Raw genomic sequence first — 12,767 nt, 5'->3', positions numbered from 1 at the left:
ATATGATTGCATGTGTTTAGTGGGCGGGGCCTAAGAGAGACAGATCTATATACCGAGCGGGGCTCGATGCCAGACGGGGCCCGATGCCAGAGTATTAAAGTAATGGTTTGAAAATTATAGTTTTAGTATTAAATTAAAAACGAAATTTTTGTTCATGATTTTTGGGATGTTATACAATTAAAACAACTTAGTTGCTTTTGTTATGTACAAAAAATAAGAAGTTGTCAATATGTAAACACGGATAAAAGGTAGTTACCCTCCTAAGTCATTTTCCCTTTGAGTTACCGGTTAAAACATTTATTAACTGGTAATATTGGTGTAATTTAAACAGTTAAAACAAGTTAATTGTTTTATGGTGTACAAAAAAGAAGTTATCAATATGTGATTATGAATAAAAGGTAGTTACCCTCCTAAGTCATTTTCCCATCATCCAAAGTGAGAAAACAATATATATATATATATATATATATATATATATATATATATATATATATATATATATATATATATATATATATATATATATATATATATATATATATGGAAAAGTGAATATACCCTTGAGAGTATATAAGTTTAGGTATCCAATCCACCATAATACATCGTTTTGTTTGACATATTCATTATATTGTTCTTAAACTTCAACCCCTAACTTGGTTTACTTTTAATATTTTCGAAATTTCATTATTATCTTCCTTTTACATCACATCTTTTTGTCAAACACTTACTAAGCTATATATATTATAGTTGAAAATGAAATTTATGTAAGAATAAAATAAATATGAAATTTATAAAAATCTTAGAAGTAAATCAAGCTATAAGTTGAATTAAAAGAGAATTAGACAATTACAATGTATATTATGATACAAAACCATGTATTATAATGAGTTTAGGTACGTAAGTTTATATATCCTTAAGGGTATATTCATTTTTTCATATATATATATATATATATATATATATATATATATATATATATATATATATATATATATATATATATATATATATATATAGTTACGAACAAACGTTAAGGATGGTTTATGTAATTTACTCTATCATCACCTAGAAGTATTGAAGAAAAAAAAATTCAAAATGCAAACCAAAAAACCGAAAGGTTTTGTTTGTTGTTTTTGTGAAAACCAAAATTTCACAGTCGATCCGATTTCTTTATAAGACCAAAAAAACAAAAGTATGATTCATTTGTTATAAAATTTACAACACCTGCAAGCAACTAGAACATAAGAGATTGTTATTTAGATAAGCAACAATATGTACATTAAACGTAACTATCTAGACAAAATTGTCAAACCATAAATACTATTTTATGTATTTTGAATGCATTTTGTATCGTGTGGACAGAAGAGATCGCAGCATCAGAGCATATGCACATGGAATATTGGCACGTGACAATGACAGCCATCATCATCATCATCATCATCATCATCCCATGCATGTGCTTTTTATGATTGTGAAAAACCAGTATTCACATTCTTCAACAAAAAACCTGTTTCTAATATACAATTACAACCCAAAATATGAATCAACAATTAAAAGAATGAGAATATAGCTAGAGTAATTTTGTTTTGGTTTAGTTTTAGTTTTAAGGAGTAATATTGCAATCCCGCATGTAGGGGTGATCATAATCCACAAACCTACTCCAATAACCTCGGAACTTTGGAATCCCTATTTCCAGCCATGGTTTCAAATTCCCATTGTAGTGAATCACGGCTGCTCTTTCAATCTCCTTTTGGCTGACATTTGGGTTATACCCAAGCCCCAATACATGCCATGATCTCTCTAATGGAAATACTCTCCCATAAAACGTTATCAATCCAGGTGGCAGTGTTCCCAATTTCCATAGCTCCCTCTCTGAGTTCTGCACAGACACCAAAAACATTCCTTTTATTTTATGTCCCTCTTGTATTTACATGTGTCCTGTGTTTGACATGTATTGGACTGGAACTAGAAAAAATTGCAATTTTTTCTCACATCTAAAAGTGGTATAGACAAAAAATTCTCATCCAAAAAGATGGGACATAGACTTGCTATTAATCCCGTCTGTTACTTACGTAGTCTGTACTGTGTTTGGCATGTATTGGAGTTGAATTGGACTAGATTGATATCAATGGGAAAAAAAATTGCAATTTTTTCTCACATCTAAAAAAAAAAATGGAAGGTGGACATGAAAAATAGACTGAGTTTATTTGTAAGTTGGAAAAAGAGAACTGACCAAATTTTGCCACGAGTGGTAAATGTCGGTAATATTTTGGTTTTTCCATTGTTCCAAATCAAATAGATTCATTCCGTATGCCCATCCACACGCACGAGGATTAAAATTCTTAGCAATCAAAGGATTGGAGAAATTAAGGTAGCGATCAAAGCGATGAAAACTTTCCCCACACGTTTCAACAGCCCCATTCACCTTCCCTTTCATATCCACACCCCACAATCCGGTCAGATCCTTTTGAACCACAATATCATCATCCAAAAACACCACTTTATTAAGCTTTGGAAACATCTCGGGAAGGTAAAACCGAAGATGATTCATGATGGATAGATACTTTGGGTTTCGGAATTTCAGATTGGAATCCAACTCCGTCGTTTTCGTTTTGAAATAATAATCAATCATTTTTTGAGACCCCAACTGTTTGAGAACCGGGCTGTAGCTTGCATTTAGCCATGTGAATTCGTCCACATTTTGGACCTCAATCGTCGCATTCCATGGTGGATTTGCAAGAAACCACATCCTCATTGCTGCGTAGTTTAGCTTATCGGTCACAATGTGGAACACGTGTTTTGAAGAATCCTACAAGATTTGTTGAGATGTTTATGATCTGGCTGTTGGCCTTTATAAGTAACAACTAACAATTAGAGTAAATTACATGAATGAATGGTCCCTATGGTTTGGGGTATTTGCACGTTTGGTCCCTAACTAACTCGGAATTTGTTTTTGTTGCGCGCTTGGTCCCTATGTTACCTAAAAAAACTATTTTACCCTTGATTTTTTTAATTTATTTAAATAAACACACCCCCAACCCTACTTCCACCTCACATTACCTTACCTACCCCACCTTATTTAAAAAATCAAGGGCAAAATAGTCCTTTTAGGTAAGACAAAGACCAAGTGCGCGACAAAAACAAATAGTAGTGACCTTTCGAGTTAAAAAAAAATAAATAAATAAATAAGTTAGGGACCAAACGTGCAAATTACCCCAAACCATAGGGACCATTCATTCATGTAATTTACTCTAACAATTAACAGACATACATACCTTTGAGCTAGAAATAGTGGAATTAACAACGACTGCAGTTGCTAAGACGTTATCCGAAAACAACGCATAGTGGAAGAGGTTTGGGTCTTGTAATTTGTCTTGATTTGGGAATTGCTGAGAGGAAGCATTTAATGAGTAGTAATCGGCTGAAAGGCGTAAGGGGAGACAATGGAGACCTTTAGGAACAGTTTTAGCAGTCAAATGAGTCAAAAACAAAGTCTGTTTTTCTTCGACTCTCAGTTGTTGTTCCGTTGAGTGAATAATCCCACGCAATTTTTTCGCATCAACACTGCACTCGTCTTGTATTCTCCTTCCTTTCAGCAATGTTTGCTCCATTGCTTTCAGCTTCTCATTAGCACTACACCAAAAAACAATAAATATATAAATAACCCAAAAATAATAATAATAATCATTCGTTATGCATCTAAACTAAACTTACGTGTGTGAAACGTTTTGAGTTGAGTAAACAAATGGATACAGTCCACATGTGTGATTTTGTTTACTCAAAACTACGTCGTTTATACTTGATGCAGAAAGAAACAAATGGAAATAGACACACCATCCTTTTTACACACAAAAAAAAAAAAAAAAAAAAAAAAAAAATCCAAGTACATTCTGTTTTTCTAACTTATATAGATTTTCAAAAATTGACCTTTTACAAATTTGAGTTGCATCTTTTTTGCTACAATAACTTTATAAATGATATTGTTAAAACAATTATATTATACCCAAACAAATTTGAAACATAAATACTAGATTTAAGATATTTATGGTTGATTAATATCCATTTAGAATATTACAAGTGACAAATACTACATTTAAAATATAACCATACAATTTAATTTACTCAAACATGAAGGACCAAATGGTACACATAAGCGTTTAACACCAATTATAACAATAAATGTGGCGCTATACTATTCCTTTATAAACACTTTGGTGCAAAAAATGGTTTTGGGTTGTGTAAAATGGTGCAAAAAAATGTTTTAATTGGGATTTGGTGTTGGATTTGAGATGCTCTAAGATCTAACTTTTTGAAAAGTTGACAAATTGTCATTTTCTCAAATATTTTTACAAAATCATTTAACACTTTGTCCGGAAAGAAAAACAAAGAAATAATAAATTAAGAAAAAAGAAAAAGAAAAAGAAAAAGCGGGCTTACTTGTTAGGGAGTTGAGAGTCATTAGTTGCATCAACGAGTAGTTTTTCTACATCCTTCATACGTATACGGAGTTCTCTGTTAAATTGGGTATTCGTCCTTGTTGCTGAAAGTGAAAGGTAAACTCTCGCCATGATCAACTGATCCTTAAGATGACGTACACGAACATCACCCAAAACTTCTTCTTGATCTTGCTTCCTTTTCTCATTTCTGTTTCTGTGATTTGCAGGTTTTCTTTCATTTACTTTCAGAGAAACTTCAACTGCTTGTTCTTGTTTTTGTTCCTTAAAGATGAGACATTAATTATGAAAACATTTATTTACAGCCTAAATATGGAGGATGCAATCAATACCCATTAAACAACAGCACATAAACAGCTGGAATAAAAGATAACCTACCAAATCAGGCACCTTTAACTTTTCACTTTTCTTTTGTACAGCTGCTGATTCTTCATTCGCCTCATGATTAGCAGTAACTTGCCTGATGGGATTGATCTGATTATCCCCAGTAACATTCGTATCGATCCCCTTGGATTCTAGCAATGTTTCAATGTTGGAAGAACTGTTAGGTTGCGCAAGAATCAATAGTGATTCTGAGATCAGAATGTAACAAAACAAACCTTCATTTAGCTGTCTTGTTCTTCTGGACTTTTCGGTATCAGATTGAGTGGAATTTTCAGAATAAACAAGTCGCATAGGTTCTTTTAGCGATGTGGATGACTCCTGGTGGATAGAAAAAAACGAATATAAATGAGAATTTATCAGATATTCGAAATTCGGAAAGTAGAACATTCGATTCATTTTCAACCCACCTGAGGAAGAAGAAAATTTAGGGCTGTGGCATCCGGATTCGATGGCTGAAGAAAGGAAATCGATACATAAATAAATAGTGGTTAAATTGAGATCGGAAAAAAGTTAGTAGACTGGAAAGCTTACTAGAAGTGATGAAGGTTCCTGAAAGAATTCATCCGTAGCTGCGAGAGAAAGAAAACCCATTAGTCAAACGGAGGATCTGATAGTAAGAATGGAAAAAGAAATTAGATGAATTAAGGGGGGTTTTACAAAAGGTTGATAGTTTATCAGTGTAAAGCACAATGGGGGCAAGAACTGTCAAGAAAAGAAACGCCATAACCGGCTTTCTGAGCCTCATATTCATCTTCATCTTCATCTTGCAAAAACAATCAAAACGAAGAAACCCCAATTTCAATCAAGAAGTCGCTTCTTCAATGGTGGATGGGGTTTATGTGGGAATCGAAGACAAATCCTTGTATCTATAACATTAAAAGCCCCCAACAGCAAATTGCAGCAGGGAAGATCTTAAGCTGGAAGTAGAATAACGATGATGAGAGAGAGAGAGAGAGAGAGAGAGAGAGAGAGTAAAATATAAAAGTGTCGGCGATTACAGTGATGATAACGAATTAAGAGAGAGAGGAAAAAACAACTTGGAGAGTGGTTTTATTCGGAATAAATAAGAGAAATATATAATTTCCTTTTATATGATGATGATAACGGGATAATCAGTTCAAAATATGATAGGTTGCAAATTAATATTAAAATAGATTTCTCTATTTTTTAGGTATTCTAAAACAAGACAAAATTTTATTGTGCGTCCCTGGTTTTTTTAAAATGACACTTTAATTTTAGAAAATGTTATTTTATGATTTTTATGTTTCAAAATCAATCATGGTTAGTTCTTTTAATTTATTTCATTAAAAACATGTATAATGATCAATTTACTCTCTTTTATATTTTTTTTTTTGTTTTATTTTATCTTTTTATGTTTTTTTATAATACTGAAAATCACTCCTTTCGGTACTTTAATACTTAAAAGTCAAATAGTATTTTTCAAGTCTTTAAAAAATTCGTCATGACTCCAAAGCTTGTATGTACCGCTAAGTTTTACCAAAACGCCGTCTTCACTTATATATGTGTATAAAAATAAATAATAATTGAAAATACATATAAAAATATGAATCATATACAAAATTGTCACCTTAAGTCACGCCTTACAAACGATATGACTCGCCAAGGCTTGGAAAAGCTTGAGGTTTGACATTGTCGATAAGTCACGTCTTACGTTATTTAGAACCTTGGTATTTTTTGATATTTTAATACTTAAAAGTCAAACAACATTGAACCGTTAAAACATCTCAAGGTGTTAAAACATGTAAGATGCCCCTAACAATGTCAAAATCCAAAAGAAAAAGCAAGGAGAATGTTATAACTATGGTGAAAAAGCACCTTGCCTTCAAGTTAATAAATGGAAAATATATAAAAAGTAATCATTCAAGCAACAACTTATCATTAGAATGTTAGAAAATATGCATCAATTAAACATATTATGAAACGACCCAAAAACACGATCCAAAAATTTTCGTTTTTCAATATAATCAAAACCATAATATAAGTATCATAACATAAAACATACGCGATGTATCCCCAAAACATAATAAAATATTGTGCGGAAAACTGTATCATACAACATCAATCCAAAACATCAAAAGACATCCCCAGGATAAAAGCTATGCTGTGGTGTGTGCGATGCTGTCACCCCGAGCTCTTCCCTTTGCTTGCGGAAGTACCTGAAACCAAACTGAAACTGTAAGCACGAAGCTTAGTGAGCTCCCCCAAACTACCACATACCATACAATAACATATAAACACATATTGGGCCTTGCCCACTGCATCGGGCCGAAGCCCGGAAACTGCATCGGACCGAAGTCCGGAACTGACTGGGACCTTGTCCCCTGCATCGGACCGAAGTCCGGAACTAACTGCATCGGACCGAAGTCCGGAACTGACTGGGACCTTGTCCCCTGCATCGGACCGAAGTCCGGAACTAACTGCATCGGACCGAAGTCCGGAACTGACTGGGACCTTGTCCCCTGCATCGGACCGAAGTCCGGAACTAACTGACTGAACATGGCATAGCATAACACATCAACTAGCATAACACATATACGACATGCTACATCGGGCCGTGGCCCGGAACACATAATACTTAACACATAAAACATAGCACACAAATCCTGTTCGAGCCACGAAGGCATCGAACATACTAACTACTGCATCGGACCTAAATCCGGAAACTACCGCTAACTGAACGGGTCGGCATTGTGGCCTTAGACCCGTTCCTACTGGAAGGAAACTCACCTCGTAAGCTGGCTGTTGAGTGTGTGGATCGGGAAGCTAACGGCTGCTGCTCCTGAATCTCCTCGGCTACAAGTCCATAAACATACTCAATCAAATACTAAACACTGCGCTTGGGGTAGAATGACTCTTTTACCCTCGGTCAAAGTCAACTCTCTTTTGGGCTGACTCGCCGAGTTGGGCCACCCAACTCGCCGAGTCCTACTCTCACTTTTCACTCTTACTCGCTGCTACTCATCGAGTCTGGAATCGACTCGACGAGTACCCTCTTGATCCAAGAACTCAGACAATCTTCATCCGACTCGCCGAGCCGGATGAACAAACTCGACGAGTTGTTCTTGATCCCAAGAAGATTGCCTTGGACTCGCCGAGTCCCTCCATCACTGAGTTTACCCTCAACTCGCTGAGTCCCCTCTCTAGCTCACTGGGTTCACTCGACACTGGTAAAAATGAAGGAATCGGGAACTCACGACCCAACTCGCCGAGTCGTTCTTCCCGACTCGCCGAGTTGCCACCATGCAACTGATTTTTACTCGATTTTGTTTGAATCCAACACATACAATTGATAGATCTGGGTCCAATAAACTGATTTACCACGTAAAGTTTCCAACTTTACGTGTACAACCTCATGAATAAGGGAAATAAGGCTAAAAGATGCATAAAATGGGTAGATCTATGGTTATCATGCAATATAACTCCAAAAAGACAGTAGATCTGGGCTATACAACACCCCAACATTCAGATCCATAGATATTCCGACTTAATAAGACGTTCATGCAAGTGTAAGGCTTGGAACAAGCATCAACTAGCTCTTAGGAGAGCTCTAATGGAAGTTTAAAGCATATAACAAGATGGAACTCCGAAAATACCTCAATTAACTCTTATTTGGCCTTGGATCTTTGCACTACAACACTTCTCCTTGCTTCTTCCTTCTTCTCCTTCTTCACACCTTCACAAAATGGCACCAAAACCCATATAAGCTCTTCAAGGGAGGTTTGGGGTTCTAACACTGCGTTCTCAGGGTGAGGGAGGCGAGGATGGGGGCTATAAGGTGGTACAAATAGTGGGCAACCCGGGGATTTAGGGTTTCACCCAGACGGATGGACTCGCCGAGTCAGGGATATGGACTCGCTGAGTCCCCGGCTCACGCGTGCCCTCAGGCGCGACCCTACTCGGCGAGTCAGGCTATGAACTCGCCGAGTCCCTCTTGAAAAACTCACTATAATTACCAATAAATCAACATACCGGGAACGGGTCGTTACATATTATCGTATGGGTTTTTAAAGGAAACTAATCATGTTGTTGTGTACGACCACAACGACATGGGCATATTTGGTACTTGGATAGTGTTTATTTCAAGGCCATGACCAGATGAAAATCACTTGTAAGTGGTTTAATTAAAGAAGATGGTCTCTCATTCAAATTTAGAGATGATATCAAGGGACATACCAAAAGTCATGGTGTTCTTCAATATAGATCCATCAAATTCTAAAAATTCCCTATATTAAAGGACTAAAGAATAATCTTATACTAGTCAATGAATGATGTGATGCAGAAAATGAAGTACATTTCAATAAAAAAGAAAGAGCATTATTGATATTGATAAGAAGGTGGCTCTTACATCTAAATAGAGTCAAAATATTTATGTACTTAACTTTTTTTTTCTGTTAAAAGTTTCCACGAGAATGTGACTTATGTCCAAAACACTATCTAACTTAACTTTGGTGTAACATAAACTGACATATGAGTTTAACTTTAAGACTATTACCAAGTTGTCTAATGATGAGCTTGTTAATAGAATTCCAAAGATGAAATTTGTAACACCCCGTTTCCAAGTCAAACCCTAAAATCCGAAGTTGTGTTTTAAGTATTATTTTATTTCGATGTATGAATATATTTTAATAAAGAGGTTAGTGAAAAAGATTGTAATTAGCATTATAGTTTGTTTTGAAGGGTTGGATATGTCATAATTGAGATCTTGGGGGTTAAAACGGTAATTTATGGACTGGCCTTGCAAACAATTTCGAAAACGGGGGGATGTTTGGTAAGTATTGTACCTTAATTGAAATGGATTATGGACTCACGTTGAAAGAAAATGGGAAGGGAGGGACCAAAAGTGGCATTATGGCAATAAGTATAATGGAGCTCGGGGTATATAACATGTCACCCCGGTAAACCATAACCCTAAATGATACCTTAGCTGCCACCTTCGCCTCTCACTCCCACCGGTCGCCGCCACCATGCCACCTGCAGTTCGTCGTCGTAACGTCATCGTCACTATCGTCGCCTGCCGTCGTGTGTAGCCGGGGAAAAACCACCGAGACTAGTCAAATGAAGTTGCATCGGTTGGAGATCGGCAAAGTTGTCATCATGGTTGCTACCATTTTCGGTGCCGCCACAGTTGTTGGAGTTAGAAAACCACCGCTATGTCTCCCATGGCTGCTGAAGATGAAGATTAACGTGAGAGGTCATAGTTCAGACGGAAATGAAGGAGAATAAATTGACAGTGCCACTGTTGCCGTTATCTTCGGTTGATGACGTCATCGTTGCACGTTTCTATGAAGATAAAGTGTCATCGGTTTCTCGTGGATAGCTCGTTTGGAGGCGTTGCCGCGTTTGTCTGTTGCTGTCCCACCGTGAGCTGCTTCCAATTGCTAGGACCGCTAGTGGTGCCGCCAACCTTGTTGTTGTCGCCGTTATATACCACTAGGTAGGTGGCTAGGTCCATTTTGCAATCTGAAACATGTGTGTGTGTGTGTGTGTTTATTACAGCGAAGTGTTGTGTGGTGTTGCTTGGCCGAACATCTCAAGGGAACCACCACCACTACCGTGAGGTGTTGGCTAGCACCTCTGACCACCGCTGGCCACCATAAGGGTGGTTGTACATGAGTATATGTGTGTGTATGTGTGTTTTATTTGGGATATTAATATGTGTAATGTATTATTTGGATGGAAAACCCGAAGAAAACCCACCACCGCCGCCATTAGGTGGTGGCTGCCACCATCTGCCGCCACCAACCACGTGTTGGGTGGCAGTGTGCATTTGTATGATTAGATTACTATTTTGGATGTTTGTGATGGGTTTTGAGCATTCTAACACTCCTATGGTGTACATGTAACCCTAGATGCTTTGGATCTTTGTTTTCTCTAATATACATGAAAACTTTCAAAATTCCAAAGCATCATCCTTGATGGGTTTTGTACAAACAATCCTATGTGTGCATGCAACCCTAGAATCTGATCTATGTTTTCACTATTAGATACACAACATTATGAACACATAAAGGAACCCTAGTTTTCCCTAGTATTTTTGAAATTCACATGTAAAGATAGATCACACACCTCTTGTTGTTATATTGTAATAACAACTCAAATCTTCAAACCCTAAGTCTTGAAAGCAAGTACCACAAGTGTAGTACCTCTAATGGCTCACAAACACCAAGAGCAAATGGAGAGACAAGAGAGAGAAAGAGAGAGAGAGAGAGAGAGAGAGAGAGAGAGAGAAAGAGGGGGAGGGAGGGAGGAGGTATGAAATCGGCCCTAAGAACCCTTTTGGAAGGCATGGACGAATTCTTATGGCCTTAGGGGTCTTTATATAGGTGAAGAGATTAGGGTTTCAGTCCTTATCCTTATCTAGTTGCTTGCCCACCAAGTAACCATAAGATAAGCCTTGAAAACCCTTATCCTTTATCCTATGGACGATTTCAAGGATATCTTATCCCGTGAATTCGTCCAACCTATATCTAGGATAACCATTAACCTATTTGTAACTATCACATAATTACAATTCAACCCCTCTAGTTTAATTAATTACACTTGATCACAAAATTAATTCTTAATTAATTAGTGACCAATATTACTTAAACAAAATGATTTCTCGTTTAATATATTATTCTTATAACATATTGATAAATCATAATAACCTCTTTCTCTATTATTTGTCCAGTCAAGTTGGTTTGGTTAAGGCAACCCAAAAGGACCATGCACAATCGGGTTAAGTACTTACCAAATATGGTTACGGACTTAGACACTAATCCAACAATCTCCCACTTGGATAAGTCTAGTAACCACAAATGTAAGTACAACTCGATTAGCAATCGTAGCTCTCAAAGACGCTGTCGAACTCTGATCTTATCAATAACCTGTCCTTTAGATAAGGGATCATATATTCCTCCATTCTAGATATCGTATAGACGTGAGACATGAATCGAAATCATTCTCTCAATCTATGTATAGTTTCCCGATTTCCGATTTATGACGACTGACTAATTGAACAAATCAAATTAGCCCTAGCCCGGCCGAGCATTTACGTTTTTCATCATTAAATCATCGAGGGGCCCACAAATATCGCTTTTATCCCACTTTGGGTAAAAGGAACGGATAAACTTTGACTCAATGCTCGCTTGCACTCACTCACCAAATCACACACAACAATATATTTTATAACACCAAGTTACTGGTGCGTTTACATATTATCAATGTGCAACCGATTCGCAAGATACAACTCACACATCTTGGTTTCAAGAATACAAGATATTATCATATCATCAATCGCTCGTGACAAAATTCATGAAACAATCTAGGTGAGCGTGGGTTTAATCCAATGCTCAAAATCATATTCATAAGCACTCATGAACATTGCAGCAAACCTTTGCTATGTCCAATACACTTTACACAATCTACAAACCAATTCATGACAGTCTTCTTTCATACCTACTTCCAACGTATGACCGACCGTGGACCGTTTGAATAATTCGATTATTTTTAATAAACTCAATTATTCTGGAAGTCAAAACATGCAAAGAGAAACACAATGATAATACTTAATCTTATATGACCCCAAACTTGTGAGTATAAATAAAACACCTTTATTTAATTACCATATTGATTACTCATTATCCATTGTTTAACGTTTCAAATAATCAACTTTATAACTCGAATCATAACCACAATTGTCCCATGCTTCAAGCATGCACACTTTGGTTCCCTATGGTCCATACTTTGTGAAATAGATCAATTAAAACTTTTCAAATGAAACTCATTCCATAATTCCCAAACTTTATAATTAGTGTAAGAATACCAAATTCTTCCCACCTTTTAGAATATGTCAAATTCTAATATTCTATGCAATGATTCTCTTGTGAAGTCACGGCATAAAAATCACAAAGACTCGACCAACAAAAT

General features: G+C 36.4%; 1 protein-coding gene across 1 annotated transcript; it reads right to left on the bottom strand.

The window, feature by feature from the left end:
* Window positions 1-1,231: 1,231 nt before the first annotated feature.
* On the bottom strand, window positions 1,232-5,886 carry LOC145047270 (putative galacturonosyltransferase 4). Its single transcript, XM_078995525.1, has 9 exons — window positions 5,496-5,886; window positions 5,370-5,407; window positions 5,246-5,290; window positions 5,054-5,156; window positions 4,833-4,969; window positions 4,438-4,718; window positions 3,276-3,633; window positions 2,234-2,809; window positions 1,232-1,879 (listed from the first exon to the last, which is right to left on the bottom strand). Exons 1-9 carry the CDS (start codon window positions 5,599-5,601, stop codon window positions 1,604-1,606), a joined length of 1,920 nt encoding a protein of 639 aa, XP_078851651.1. The 5' UTR covers window positions 5,602-5,886; the 3' UTR covers window positions 1,232-1,603.
* Window positions 5,887-12,767: the final 6,881 nt, after the last annotated feature.

This window comes from Lactuca saligna, chromosome 1, assembly GCF_052625555.1.
Source record: "Lactuca saligna cultivar CGN05327 chromosome 1, ASM5262555v1, whole genome shotgun sequence".
Classification (NCBI taxonomy): Eukaryota; Viridiplantae; Streptophyta; class Magnoliopsida; order Asterales; family Asteraceae; genus Lactuca; species Lactuca saligna.
The sequence above is the reverse complement of the archived record's forward strand: the minus strand, read 5'-3'. Positions and strand labels throughout refer to the sequence as shown.